Below are 15,891 nucleotides of genomic sequence, written 5' to 3'. Positions count from 1 at the left end.
AGAGACGGATGGAGGGGATGTGAGGGAGGAGACTGTGGTGAGAAATGCCTGTGGAGGAAAGCTGGGCAGCCGTGGAAGCAAGGGGATACTGCTGAGTCACGCGTAGGGGGTGGAGCCATCACCGTAGCCTCCCGCCCCTACAACAGCCAGCAGTGGCAGCTGAACAAGAGAGGCTGGCCCAGAGAGTGCCTGACGCACTGAACTACAGAATAGGACCCCACCCAGGGTGCTCCTTTAAGTGCCTGACACCCCAACCTACAGAGTAGGATCCCAACCAGGGGGCCCTCTCTATGTGCCTGATGCACCAAACAACAGAGAAGGACCGCAGGCAAGGAAGCCCTGTAAGTGCCTGAACGGGCAGAGCTATGGAGAAAGACTGGCCAAAGAGGCCTTCTGATCACCAGCTACAAGAGAATTGAAGAAAGACTCTCTGATAGGGCCATAACTCCTACAGCAAAGGCAGTCCATGTCCCTGCACATTTGGTGCCTCCAGGGTCCCTGCAAGCCAAGCAGCTGCACCACCTTCATGTTCAACTCTCACTGGGGCAGAGCTGCCACAGACAAAAAAGAGTCTCGCGTCTATGCACGCAGGGTTGCTTCGGTCGTGTCCAACTCTTTGTAGCCCTGTAGACTGCAGCCTGCCAGGCTTCTCTGTCAGGGGGCTCACCAGGCAAGAATACAGGAAGTATTGGCCAATACTGGTTGCCATACCCTTCTGTTGCTGCTGCTAAGTCGCTTCAGTCGTGTCCGACTCTGTGCAACCCCACAGACGGCATCCCACTAGGCTCCTCTGTCCCTGGGATTCTCCAGGCAAGAATACTGGGGTGGGTTGCCATTTCCTTCTCCAATGCATGAAACTGAAAAGTGAAAGTGAAGTCGCTCAGTCGTGCCCGACTCTTAGCGACCCCATGGACTACAGCCTACCAGGCTCCTCCATCCTAGGGATTTTCCAGGCAAGAGTACTGGAGTGGGGTGCCATTGCCTTCTCTGCCATACCCTTCTAGAGCATTATATTTCCTGCTGTCCTAGCCACCACCTCCCCTGAGTACCTGGTGCTGCCAGAACCCCTGCGACCCAAGCAGCTGCACCACCTCCACACCTGGCCCTCACAGGGGCAAACCCAAGTGCTCCAGGGCATCCTCAAGAGCAAATCCCAGGGGACAACCCACATGCAGAAGTGGAAATAAAACCACAATTGAAACCCAGAGGCAGTGTGGCTAAGGAAGAAGACCTCAAACCTTCCCACCAGCTGTATAAGCTTCAGATTAAATCCACACGATCAACTAGGCAGACTCTGTTTCTATGGAATATATAAAAGAACACTGAGAGCTTTCACAAAAGAAAATGCACCAGTTCTGATAGCTGTGGACATTGGAGGCAAGAACACATAGAAGTAGGACCAGATTAGAATCTAAGCCGCCCCCACAACAGGTCCAGAGATCAGCAGTGTTGGAGGGCCTCCTAGGGAGGTGAGGTGGACTGTGACTCCCAGTGAAGGAAAGGACTCTGAGAGCAGTGACTCAAGAAAAACATCTATTATTCCTATGTTTTGACTTGTTCTGTAGATTCTTTGGATTTTTTTTTTCCCCTTTCCCCCTCCTCTGTTGTAGTTGTCAAGTTTATTGGCGCTATGAAATCTAATTCAGCTTTTGAGCTTTTTCTTTTCTCTTTTTCTCAGTCACATTTTTTTATTGTTGTATAAACCTCTGCCTCTACATTGGGCTTTTGCAGTTCTGTGGAGTTTTCCTTGTTTTTTTCCTTTTTCTCTCTTTTTAGCTTTAATTAATTTTTCTACATTTATTCCTTTGTTTGCTTTTCCTACTGTTACTTTCCCCTTGCAGTTAATCTTTAATGTCTATAAATCTTCTTTATCTACCTCTATTTAACCTTGCATATCTATTCTTTATTTCTTTTCTTTCTTTCCTTTCCTCTCAATATATTTGTTAGTTTTATTTTCTTTGCTTTATTCCCCAGTTGGCACTTTGCTTTAGTTTTATTTCCCAGTTTGTGCTTTAGTAACTTTTGCTCTTAACTGGTAGATATAATTTTTGGCTTCCTTTATTCACCAGATCAACCTATTGTACTTTATTTTTGTTGGACTCTTGATTTTGATTGTGTGTGTATATGCATATGTATATATTCAGTCACACTTTTTTATATTCAGTCACACACATATAATTTTTGATTTTGTTTGTTTAACAGGTCAATCTACTGTACTTTGTTTTAATTGGACTGTTTTGACTTTGCTTATGGGTGCATATGTGTATGTGTATATTCCATTATTTTAATTATTATTTACCTGATTTTGTAACTTCCATTTGTCTGGGGTTCATCTTTGGTTTCTCACTTTGGGGTATCTGTTTTAAGCTCACTTAATGCCATAACAAATCACTTGTGAAATCTTCATTTCTAACCAGAGATTAAGCCGTGAGCCTTTGGAGTGGGAGCACTGACTCCAAGACCCTAGAATACCTGAGTACTAACACTAGGGAGTATCAAATAGTGAGAACTCACACAAAGGAAACCACTTGAGTACAAGACCCAGCATCACCCAACCACCAGTAGCATCCTGTGCAGGACACCTCATCTAAACAACAAACAATAAAAATACAAACCCAATCATCAGCAGACAGGATTACCACCTCATTCAGCCTTGCCCAACAGAGGACAAACACACACACACACACACACACACACACACACAAACTCAGCATAAATCTCACCCTATTTGAAGCTTACACAAACCACTGGACCAACTTTAGGAGGCCAAAAACCAAAAGGAAGAAAGAATTCAACCCTGAAGCCTGGGAAAAGGTGACCTCAAACACAATAAGTTAAAAAAATTATGAAAAGGCAGATAAATACTACACAAATGAAAGAACAAACTAGAAAAACAGAAGTCCAAATAAATGAAGCGGAAATAGGCAAACTCCCTGAAAAAGAATTCAGAATAATGATAGTAAAGATGATCAAAAATCTTGAAAACAAAATGCAGAAAATAGAAGAATCAATTAACAAAGACCTAGAAGAATTAAAGAATAAACATACAGAGACATACAATACAATTACTGAAATTAAAAATACTCTGGAAAGAATCAATAGCATATTGATAGAATATCTGAATAGAATATCTGAAGCAGAAGAATGAATCAGTGAGCTGGAAGATAAAATGGTGGAAATAATTTCTGAAGAGCAGAATAAACTCTGGGACAATATCAAATGCACCAACATTCAAATTACAGGGGTCCCAGAAGAAGAAGAGAAAAAGAAAGGGTATGAGAAAATTTTTGAAGAGATTATAGTTGAAAATTTCCCCAACATGGAAAAAGGAATAGTCTATCAAGTCCAAGAGGCACGAAGAGTCCCATACAAAATAAACCCAAGGAGAAACACACCAAGACACATACTAATCAAACTAACAGAATAAACACAAAGAAAGAATCTTAAAAGCAGCAAGGGAAAAGTAACAAGTAACATACAAGGGAAACCCCATACGTTTAACAGCTGATCCTTCAGCAGAAACTCAGCAGGCCAGAAGGGAATGGCAGGATATATTTAAAGTACTGAAAGGGAAAAATCTACAACCAAGATTACTGTACCTGGTAAGGATCTCATTCAAAATTGATGGAGAAATAAAAAGTTTTTCAGACAAGCAAAAGTTACGAAAAGTTAAGAGAATTCAGTACCACTAAACCAGCTTTACGACAAGTGTTAAAGGGACTTATATAGTCAAGAAATACAAGAGAAGTAAAAAGATCTACAAAATCAACTTCAAACAATTAAGAAAATGGCAATAGGAATGTATATATCAATAATTACTTTAAATGTAAATGGATTAAATGCTCCAACCAGAAAACACAGACTGGCTGAATGGATACAAAAACAAGACCCATATATATGCTGTCTACAAGAAACCCACTTCAGACCTAAAGACACATATAGGCTGAACGTGAGAGGATGGAAAAATATATTCCATGCAAATGGGAAGCAAAAGAAAGCTGGAGTAGCAATCCTTATATCAGACAAAACAGAGCTTAATATAAAGAATACTACAAGAGATAAGGAAGGATAGTTCAATTTAGTTCAGTTCAGTCACTCAGTTGTGTCCGACTCTTTGCGATCCCACAGACCGCAGCATGCCAGGCCTCCTTGTCCATCACCAACTCCTGGAGTTTACCCAAACTCATATCCATTGAGTCAGTGATGCCATCCAACCATCTCATCCTCTGTCGTCCCCTTCTCCTCCTGCCTTCAATTTTTCCCAGCATCAGGGTCTTTTCAAATGAGTCAGCGCTTCACATCAGGTGGCCAAAGTATTGGAGTTTCAGCTTCAGCATCAGTCCTTCCAATGAACACCCAGGACTGGTCTCCTTTAGGATGGACTGGTTGGATCTCCTTCAGTCCAAGGGACTCTCGAGGGTCTTCTCCAACACCACAGTTGTAGCATCAATTCTTCGGCGCTCAGCTTTCGTTATAGTCCAACTCTCACATCCACACATGACCACTGGAAAAACCACAGCCTTGACTAGACAGACCTTTGTTGGCACTGCATAATGATCAAGGGATCAATCCAAGAGGAAGACATAATAATTGTAAATATCTACGCATCCAACATAGGAGTACCTCAATACATAAGACAAACACTAACAGACATAAAAGGAGAAATTGACAGTAACACAATAATAGTAGAAGACTTTAATTAGGAGACTTTAACAGAAAATTAATAAGGAAACACAAGTCTTAAATGATACATTAGATGAGATGGATCTCACTGGTATCTTTAGGACATTCCATCCAAATGCAGAAGAATACACCTTCTTCTCAAGTGTACATGGAACATTCTCCAGGATAGACCACATCTTGGATCACAAATCAAACCTCAGTAAATTTAAGAAAACTGAAATTGTATCAAGCATCTTCTCTGACCATAACACTATGAGACTAGATATTATTTATAAGAAAAAATCTGTAAGAAACACAAACACATGGAGATTAAACAATACATTTCTAAATAACCAACAGGTTACTGAAGAAATCAAAAGGGAAATCAGAAAATTTCTAGAAACAAATGACAATGAAAACACGATAACTCAAAACCTATGGGATGCAGCAAAAGCAGTTCTAAGAGGGAAGTTTATAGCAATACAATCCTACCTCAAGAAACAAGAAAAACATTGAATAGAAGACCTAATTTTACACCTAAAACAACTAGAAAAAGAAGAACCAAAAAATTCCAAAATTAGTAGAAGGAAAGAAATCATAAAGATCTGAGCAGAAATAAATGAAAAAGAAATGAAAGAAACAATAGTAAAGATTAATAAAACTAAAAGCTGATTCTTTGAGAAGATAAACAAAATTGACAAACCTTTAGCCAAACTCATCAAGGAAAAAAGAAAGAAGAATCAAATCAACAAAATTAGAAATGAAAATGGAGAGGTTACAACAGACAATGGGGTGACCCCCCCCATGTTGCACGTTGGCAAGGCTGGCAAAATTACAGGGTATCTCTGAAGAGGGCACCCTGGGGCAAGCACATCTCACTCTGTTGAAGGGGATCCATGACCCTGTCACTCTACTGTCTGGAGGGGACCATAACCAAGAAAGAAAAGTTGTCATGTCAGACAGCTTTCTGGACTTGGAGTTGTGTTAATGAATAAGTGATGACTTGCTGACCAGAAAAAAAAAAAAGAGAGAGAGACTATTATGAACAACTATATGGCAATAAAATGGATAACCTGGAAGAAATGGACAGATTCTTTGAAAAGTTCAATCTTTTAAGATTGAACTAGGAAGAAACAGAAATAATGAACAACCCAATTACAAGCATTGAAATTGAAGCTGTGATCAAAAATCTCTCAGAAAACAAAAACCCAGGACTAGATGGCTTCACAGGAGAATTCAATCAAACATTTAGAGAACAGCTATTGCCTATCCTTCTAAAACTTTTTCAAAACTCTTTCAAAAAATTGCAGAGGAAGCAACACTTCCAAACTCATTCTACGAAGCCACTATCACACTGATACCAAAACCAGACAAAGACAACACACAAAAAAAGAAAACTACAGGCCTGATATTGATGAACATAGATGCAAAAATCCTCAACAAAATTTTAGCAAACAGAATTCAGCAACACATCAAAAAGCTCATATACCATGATCAAGCTCGGTTTATTCCAGGGATGCAAGGATTCTTCAATATATGGAAATCAATCAATGTGATACACCACATTAACAAATTGAAAGATAAAAACCATATGATAATCTCAATAGATGCAGAAAAAGCCTTTGACTAAATTCAGCACCCATTTATGATTAAACTTTTAAATGCACATTAAAAAATGTGCATAGAAGGAACCTACCTCAACATAGTAAAGCCAATATATGATAAGCCTACAGCAAACATTATTCTCAATGGTAAAAAGTTGAAAGCATTCCCCCTAAGGTCGGGAACAAGACAATGGTGTTCACTTTTACCACTATTATTCAACATAGTTCTAGAAGTCCTAGCTACAGCAGACAAGAAAAAGAAATAAAAGTAATTCAGATTGGAAAAGAAGAAGTAAAGTTCTCACTGTTTTGCAGATGACATGATACTGTACACAGGAAACCCTAAAGACAGTATCAGAAAATTACTAGAGCTAATCAGTGAATTTAGCAAAGTTGCAGGATAGAAAATCAATACATAGAAATCACTTGCATTTCTATATACTGACAATGAAAATACAGAAAGAAATTAAGGAATCAATCCTATTCACCATTGCAACAAAAAGAAGTATCTAGGAATAAATTTACCTAAGGAGACAAAAGAATGGTACACAGAAAATTGTAAGACACTAATGAAAGAAATCAAAGGTGACATAAACAGATGGAGAGATATTCCATGTTCCTGGGTAGGGAGAATCAATATTGTGAAAATGACTATATTAACAAACACAATCTACAGATTCAATGTGATCCCTATCCAATTACCAATGACATTTTTCACAAAACTAGAACAAAAAATTTCACAATTCATATGGAAACACAAAAGACCTGAATAGCCAAAGTGGTCTTGAGAAAGAAGAATGGAGTGGAGGAAACAAACTCCCTGACTTTAGATTATACTACAAAGCTACAGTCATCAAGACAGTATGGTACTGGCACAAAAACAGAAATATAGACCAATGGAACAAGATAGAAAGCTCAGAAATAAACCCATACACCTATGGGTACCTAATTTTTGAAAAAGGAGGCAAGAATAGAAAACGGGGCACACAGCCTCTTCAATAAATGGTGCTGGGAAAACTGGACAGCTGCATGTAAAATAATGAAATTAGAACACTCCCTAACACCAAACACAAAGATAAACTCAAAATGGATTAAAGACCTAAATGCAAGACCAGAAACTATAAAACTCTTAGAGGAAAACATAGGCAGAACACTTGATTATATAAATCAAAGCAAGATCTTCTATGACCCACCTACTAGAGTAATGGAAATAAAAACAAAAGTAAACAGGTGGGATCTGATTAAACATAAAAGCTTTTGCACAGCAAAGGAAACTATAAGCAAGGTGAAAAGACAACCCTCAGAATGGGAGAAAACAATAGCAAATGAGACAACTGACAAAGGATTAATTTCCAAAATATACAAGCAGCTCATACAACTCAATACCAGCAAAATAAACAACCCAATCAAAAAGTGGGAAAAAGACCCAAGCAGACATTTCTCCAAAGAAGACACACAAATGGCTAACAAACACATGAAAAGATGCTCAACACTGCTTATTATTAGAGAAATGCAAATCAAAACTACAATGAGATATCACCTCACATCAGTCAGAATGGCCATCATCAAAAACTCTACAAACAATAAATGCTGGAGAGGGTGTGGAGAAAAGGGTGGCTCAGATGGTAAAGCATCTGCCTGCAATGCAGGAGACCCAGGTTCGATCCCTGGGTCAGGAAGATCCCCTGGAGAAGGAAATGGCAATCCACTCCAGTACTCTTGCCTGGAAAATTCTATGGATGGAGGAGCCTGGTGGGCTACAGTCCAAGGGGTCGCAAAGAGTCGGACACGACTGAGCAACTTCACTTTCTTCTTTCTTTCCTGCACTGTCAGTGGAAATGTAAATTGATATAGCCACTATGGAAGAAGGTATGGAGATTCCTTAAAAAACTAGGAATAAAACCACATGACCCAGAAATCCCACTCCTAGGCATATATACCCTGAGGAAACCAAAATTGAAAGACACATGTATCCCATTGTTCACTGCAGCACTATTTACACTATTTACAACAGATGAATGGATAAAGAAGTTGTGGTACCTATACACAATGGAATATTACTCAGCCATAAAAAGGAATGCCTTTGAGTCAGTTCTAATGAGGTGGATGAACCTAGAACCTATTATAGTGAAGTCAGAAAGAGAAAGATAAATATTGTATTCTAATGGATATATACAGAATCTAGAAAAATGGAACTGAAGAATTTATTCACAGAGCAGCAATGGAGAAACAGACAGAGAGAATAGACTTATGGACATGGGGAGAGGGGAGGAGAGGGTGAGATATAACATGGAAACTTAAATTACCATGTGTAAAATAGATGGCCAAGGGGAATTTGCTGTATGGCTCAGGAAACTCAGACAGGGGCTCTGTGTCAACCTGGAGGGGTAGGATGGGGAGGGAGATGGGAGAGGGCTTCAGGAGGGAGGGGATATATGTATGCTGCTGCTGCTAAGTTGCTTCAGTCGTGTCCGACTCTGTGCAACCCCATAGACGGCAGCCCACCAGGCTCCCCCGTCCCTGGGATTCTCCAGGCAAGAACACTGGAGTGGGTTGCCATTTCCTCCTCCAATGCATGAAAGTGAAAAGTGAAAGTGAAGTCGCTCAGTCGTGCCTGACTCTTAGCAACCCCATGGACTGCAGCCCACCAGTCTCCTCCGTCCATGGGATTTTCCAGGCAAGAGTACGGGAGTGGGTTGCCACTGCCTTCTCCAACTACTGAAGTCCAAGCACCCTAGAGCCCATTCTCTGCAGCAAGAGAAGCCACTGCAACGAGAAGTCCATGCACTGCAACAAGGAGTAGCCCCACTTGCCGCAAACAGAGAAAGCCCACATGTAGCAACAAAGACTGAGTGCAAACAAAAAAATAAAATAAAGAAGTAAATGATCCAAAGTGGTAATAAATATTAAGGCTGCTAGATAATAAATTTTCTTTTTAGAAGGTCTGTTTTACTAGTAACAATAATCGCTAATACTTATGGAAGACTTCCAATACTAACTACTTTAAATGTTCATTTTCTCATAACAAGCCTATTAATACTATTAATACTCTTATCTTACAGATTAAAAAAAAAAACCGTAAGGTTTAGAGAGAGTCACTGACTAAGATCACATGGGGATTAGGTGGCAGATCTGAGACCAGATGCTGGTCTGGCTCATATCAAAGTCCAGGCTTTTAATCACTCTGTGATACTTCTGCTTAGTTTTATTTTCCAGTTAAAACATGTATTGTTTAAAAAATAAGGTCAGAGTAAAATCAAACGCCATTTCCTTTCTACTGAAAGAGGTGCTGAGACCTTCAGTGGGTTGGCTCTAAGTCTTAGAAATCAGTGTGTTGAGAAGTGGAGGAGAGGGAAGGCCCACACAGAGATGTCAAGGGCTCGGACCAGAGGCGAGGGAGCAAACACAGACCCCACCATGGCACACACCTCTTCGAGTGCTTTGCTTCCATAATTCTCCTTCTTGACAGCCTCTTGGAGCTCCATGGCCTGCTGCACGTACATTTTCCCAGCTAGGATTTCATTCTCCAGCATGGACAGCTCCTTCAATGAAATGGGCCAATTCAACCTTTCTAATGCCTCGTTCAAAGCTGCCTTGTTTTCTAAGTACTGCATTGGTTTGTTTGCATCTAACCTAGAGAAGGGAGAAGAAAGAGAAACGTAATGTGATCATAACAGAAAACATATGGAAAGATGGTTTTTCAGTCAACCCTCCCCTGAGAAACATCTGTCGGAGCAGATGTCAGATGTCGACAGAATTGCAGCCACGCCTTTTTGTCCACTGGGGCTTTGGTAGTTTGCACAAGTTAAAAATAATCATCTCTGAGTCATGGAAGGCCCTTTTCCCCATTATTTAATTTGATGGTCTGATTTTATAGAACTTAATTACACGAGTTTTTTTTTTTTTTCCAACAATTTTTTTTCAGTATGTTTGGAACCCATTCCTTTCTTATTAGGTCTAACATTTGGCAGAAGCAAAAGCAACTTTCAAAGAGATTTCACACAGCTATGTCTAGCAGTGACTCTGGAAAACAAGCAAACACTAAACCCAAATACTTGTCTCAGTGCAATAATTCTTCTATTAGCTCATTTTAGCTACCTTTATCTCCTGTCCTCTTGTAAGCCTAAATAGGCCTATATTTTCTGGTTTCACTGATTTGGTTCACAAAGAACAGAAGCCAAACTTTCTATCAGCTGATGAACAGGCTACACGATTCCAGGGAAAGCCAGTGGGGTGTGGAGGGCCCAAGTTCTAAATTCTATTTCCAGTCCCAGCTACTTCTGAGTCAGATATTCATGGAAGGAGGTACAGAGAGGGCGATGGATAGATTGAGTGAGGGAGATATGGGGAGAAGAACATTTCATAATTATCATTCTCTTATTGCTGAAGGTGTCACGTCTTTTTATTTTTTTAAGTGTGTGTTATGTGTGTTGGAAGAGCACACTGTAAACCCAGCACAATCACAGGACTCAATCCACAGATAAACTTGTCTCCAGAAGACAGCAAAAATCCTTATTAAAAATCTAAATGGGAGTGATGTCAGGAAAATAGTAAAATGAGAAACCCCAGGCCTCATTCCCCCACAGAAATGCCGACAATAATATGTGGACAAACTGCCTTTGTGAGAAGTCCAAGAAGCCAGTTAAAAGGTACCAGCTCTCCAGGTGTTCAAAGCCAAGAAGAGTGGGCACTGAAGTGTGTATTGGGAACATTTGTTGCACTTTGCCTGGCCCAGCCCCTCCCCGTTCTTGCAACGTGTGGAGCAACTCAGAGGAAATGAAGTCCTGACTTCTCGGAAAGAGAAGAGTGGAACATGTATGCAACATTTTCGTCTTCTGTGGGGCTTCTTGAGAGACTAGCTTTTGTCTCACTTGACTCAGAGTGCCAATAAAAATGGCAGCATACTTTGCATGCCAGGTTACTGGCAGCTGAGAGCAAAGGCAAGTTTCATGGTTGGTTACAGCACCAGAGATACTGCAGTACCCAAAGAAAGACACCAGGGGGAGGAAAAGATTACCCGCTCCTGAGAAAAGACAGGGGCAAATCTCTTTGATTGGGAAATTACACACACACACACACACACACACACACACCCCACCACCACCACCACTCCTAGAGAAGAAATACCCTCAGAAAAGTTGTGAGAGGTTCCCAGAATCTCTAGTCAGAATGATTGGTGAAGGTCTTCCCCTATAAGAAGTCATCTATAAAGACTGGGACAAGTGCCTGCCTTTCCAAATGTCCAGATCTTGCCTAAAAGTACTAAGGAATAAAGAGAAATAGAGAAGAGTGGCCTAATCAAAGGAACAAAATAAATCTCCAGAAATCTACACTAAAGAAAAGAGCTATGAATTACCTGACAGAGAATTGAAAATAACTGTCTTAAAAATGCTCATTGATGTGGCGGATTCATTTTGATATTTGGCAAATCTAATACAGTTATGTAAATTTTAAAAATAAAATAAAATTTAAAAAAAATGCTCATTGAGCTCAAAGAGAATACAGACAACTAAATGGAATCAGGAAAATGATGGATGAACATATTAAGAATATCAACAAAGACACAGAAACTATAAAAAGAACCAAACAGAAATTCTGTATCTGAGGAATACAATAACTGAAAAATCCACTGAGTGAGTGAGTGAGTGAAGTCGCTCAGTTGTGTCTGACTCTTTGCGACCCCGTGGACTATAGGCCACCAGGCTTCTCCGCCTATGGGATTCTCCAGGCAAGAATACTGGAGTGGGTTGCCATTCCATTCTCCAGGGGATTTTCCCAACCCAGGGATCGAACCCAGGTCTCCTGCATTGCAGGCAGACGCTTTAACCTCTGAGCCACCAGGGAAACCCGAAAAATTCACTAGAGAGCTTCAAAAGGTGACTTCGTAAATCAGAAAAAAAAAAATCAGAAAATTATGACTATTTTAAGTCATAAATTGTTACAAGAGACAAAAAAGGACATTCAGTTCAGTTCAGTCGCTCAGTCATGTCTGACTCTGTGACCCATGGACTGCAGCACACCAGGCCTCCCTGTCCATCACCAACTCATGGAGCCTACTCAAACTTATGTCCATCAAGTCGGTGATGCCATCCAACCATCTCATCCTCTGTCGTCCCTTTCTCCTCCCACCTTCAATCTTTCCCAGCATTAGGGTCTTTTCAATGAGTCAGTTCTTCCCATCAGGTGGCCAAAGTATTGGAGTTTCAGCTTCAGCATCAGTCCTTCCAATGAATATTTAGGACTGATTTCCTTTAGGATGGACTGGTTGGATCTCCTTGCAGTCCAAGGGACCCTCAGGAGTCTTCTCCAACACCACAGTTCAAAAGCATCAATTCTTTGGCACTCAACTTTCTTTATGGTCCAACTCTCACATCCATACATGAGTACCGGAAAAACCATAGCTTTGACTAGACAGACCTTTGTAGGCAAAGAAATGTCTGCTTTTTAATATGCTCTCTAGGTTGATCATAGCTTTTCTTCCAAGGAGCAAATGTCTTTTAATTTCATGGCTGCAGTCACCATCTACAGTGATTTTGGAGCCCCCAAAATAAAGTCTCTCACTGTTTCTACTGTTTCCTCATCTATTTGCCATGAAGTGATGGGACCAGATGCCATGATCTTAGTTTTCTGAATGTTGAGTTTTAAGCCACCTTTTCCACTCTCTTCTTTCACTTTTATGAAGAGGCTCTTTAGTTTTCTTCACTTTCTGACATAAGCATGGTGTCATCTGTGTATCTGAGGTTATTGGTATTTCTCCTAGCAATCTTGATTCCAACTTGTGCTTCATTTAGCCTGGCATTTCTCATGATGTACTCTGCATATAAGTTAAATAAGTAGGATGACAATATACAGCTTTGACGTACTCCTTTCCTGATTTGGAACCAGTCTGTTGTTCCATGTCCAGTTCTAACTGTTGCTTCTTAACCTGCATACAGATTTTTCAGGAGGCAGGTCAGGAGGTCTGGTATTCCCATCTCTTTAAAAATTTTCCACACTTTGTTGTGATCCACACAGTCAAAGGTTTTGACGTAGTCAATAGAGCAGAAATAAATGTTTTTTCTGGAACTCTCTCTCTTTTTCGATGATCCAGTGGATGTTGACAATTTGATCTCTGGTTCCTCTGCCTTTTCCAAATCCAGCTTGAACATCTGGAAGTTCATGGTTCACTCCTGTTGAAGCCTGGATTGGAGAATTTTGAGCATTACTTTACTAGTGTGTGAGATGAATGCAATTGTGTGGTAGTTTGAGCATTCTTTGGCATTGCCTTTCTTTGAGACTGGAGTGAAAACTGACCTTTTCCAGTCCTGTGGCCACTGCTGAGTTTTCCAAATTTGCTGGCATATTGAGTGCATCACTTTCACAGTATCATCTTTTAGGATTTGAAGTAGCTCAACTGGAATTTCATCACCTCCACTGGCTTTGTTTGTAGTGATACTTCCTAAGGCCCACCTGACTTCGCATATAAGAAGGACATTATATAATGGTAAAAAGGGTCCATCCACAAGGAAGATATGACAGTTATAAATATGCACCTAACTTCACAGCTCCCAAATATAGAAGCAAACATTAATAGAATTGAAGGGAGAAACTGAAACACTATAAGAGAAGATTTCAATTTCCATTTTCAATAATGGATACAACCACCAAACAGAAGACCAATGAAGAAACAGAGGACTTGAAAAACATGATAGATTAATTAGACCAGACATACACAGAACACACTATCAACCAATAGCAGAATACATATGCTTCCTAAGTGCACATGGAACATTCTCTTCAGGATAAACTGCATGTAAAAGCACAAGTCTTAAAAGTTTTAAGATTAAATCATATAAAATATATTCTCCAATCACAGTGGAATAAAACTAGAAATCAAATATGTGGAAATTAAACAAGACGCTCTTAAACAACCAATGGGCCAAAGAAGAAATCATAAGGGAGACTGTAAAATATCTTGAGATATTTTAAAATAAGAATACAACATATTAAAATGTCTAAGATATAGCAAAAGCAGTCCTAAGAGGGAAAACTATAGTGCTAAAGACTTATATTAAAGAAGAGAAAATATCTAAAATCAACAACCTAACTTTACACTTCAAGGAAGTGGGAAAATGAAGAATAAACTCAAAGTTAGCAGAAAGAAAGAAATAATAAAGATGAGAGCAGAAATAAGTGAAATAGAACAGTAGAAAAAAATCTATGAAACTAAGAGTTAGTTTCTGAAAAGAGCAGCAAAAATGACAAATGCTTATTAGCTAGATGATGAAGAAAAAAGAGAAAACTCAAATAACTAGAATCAGAAAGGAAAGAATGAACATTACAACTGTTATCAGAGAAATAAGAAGGATATTTTATAAAAGGCTACCACGATCCATTATATACCAACAAAGTGGATAACCTAGAAGAAATGGACAAATTTCTATAAAAATATAATGAACTAAGACTGAACCAGAAAGAAATAAAAAATATGAACAGACTTGTAACTAGTAAGGAGATTGAATCAGCAAACAAATAATTTCCAATAAATATGAGCCCGGTACTATATGGCTTCCATGGAGAGAACTACCAAACATTTAAAGAAGAATTAACACCAATCCTCCTCAAATAATTCCAAATATTGAAGAGGAGGGAACATTTTGAAACTCATTCTATGATGCCAGCATCACCCTGATACCAAAGCCAGACAAAGATACTATGAGATGAGAAAATTACAGCCCAATATTGCTTTTGAACATTGATTCAATACTAGCAAACCAAATTCAACCACACATTAAAAGAATGAGACACTGAAGAATGAGACTTATTCTCAGAATGTGATATGTAAAAATCAGTCAATATAATAAATCACAGTAACAGAATGAAGGGGAAAAAATGACTTTATCATCTTAATGGATACAGCAAAATCATGACGAATTGAACACCTTCATGATTAAAAATGAAAACACTCAACAAACTAGGATTAGGAGGAAACGGCCTCAATATGGGGCTTCCCCAGTGGCTCAGAGGTAAATAATCCACCTGCAACGCAGGAGACACAGCTTCAGTCCCTGGGTTGGGAAGACCCCCTGGAGAAGGACATGGCAACCCACTCGAGTATACTTGCCAGGAAAATCCTGTGGACAGAGGAACCTAGCAGGCTAAGGTCCATGGGATTGCAGAGAGTCAGACATGACTGAAGCAACTGAGCACAAGCACTGTGATATAGTAACGGTGTCATAACTTGCTCAAAATCATGCTTCAGATGCTAAGGAGGGAAGTGATGTCATGAAAGACAGTGCAGTAGAAAAATCAAGGAACTGGTCTTTTCACCAAAACAACTATTTGATAGAATTAACTGTTTTGGAACTCAAAAATGTAGTTGAATACTTACATAGCATTCAGAAGAATGCTTGATGAAAAGAGAGGCTGACATGTAGTGAAATCTCTGTCACGTCACTGGCTGACCCCAGGGATAACAAAACAATACTTCAGTGAACACACATGATAAAGAATAGTCTTTGCAAAATAGCGTGGAAAGACATTAAACAGACAACTGCAGCCTTCATCAAGCAACAGTAGCAATTTCTGGGGAGGGTAGAGAATCTAATTTCCTGAGTTACTGTTACAATGTCCAAAATGTTCAGTT

At 39.6% G+C, this 15,891-nt stretch overlaps 1 protein-coding gene across 7 annotated transcripts in view; it reads right to left on the bottom strand.

Moving 5' to 3' along the window:
- Nucleotides 1–15,891, bottom strand: part of VWA3B (von Willebrand factor A domain containing 3B) — a 169,312-nt gene that overhangs the window by 32,934 nt on the left and 120,487 nt on the right. For all 7 annotated transcript variants that reach the window (XR_008700128.1, XM_055539392.1, XM_055539393.1 and 4 more), the window contains one exon: nt 9,695–9,899. Coding sequence is in view for 6 of the 7 variants with exons in the window: in XM_055539392.1 (XP_055395367.1) it covers nt 9,695–9,899 (205 nt within the window). In the remaining variant the exon portion in view is untranslated. The remainder of the gene's footprint in view (nt 1–9,694; nt 9,900–15,891) is intronic.

Source organism: Bubalus kerabau, chromosome 11, assembly GCF_029407905.1.
Source record: "Bubalus kerabau isolate K-KA32 ecotype Philippines breed swamp buffalo chromosome 11, PCC_UOA_SB_1v2, whole genome shotgun sequence".
NCBI classification, from domain to species: Eukaryota; Metazoa; Chordata; class Mammalia; order Artiodactyla; family Bovidae; genus Bubalus; species Bubalus kerabau.
This window is presented reverse-complemented; position numbering and strand designations above follow the sequence as displayed.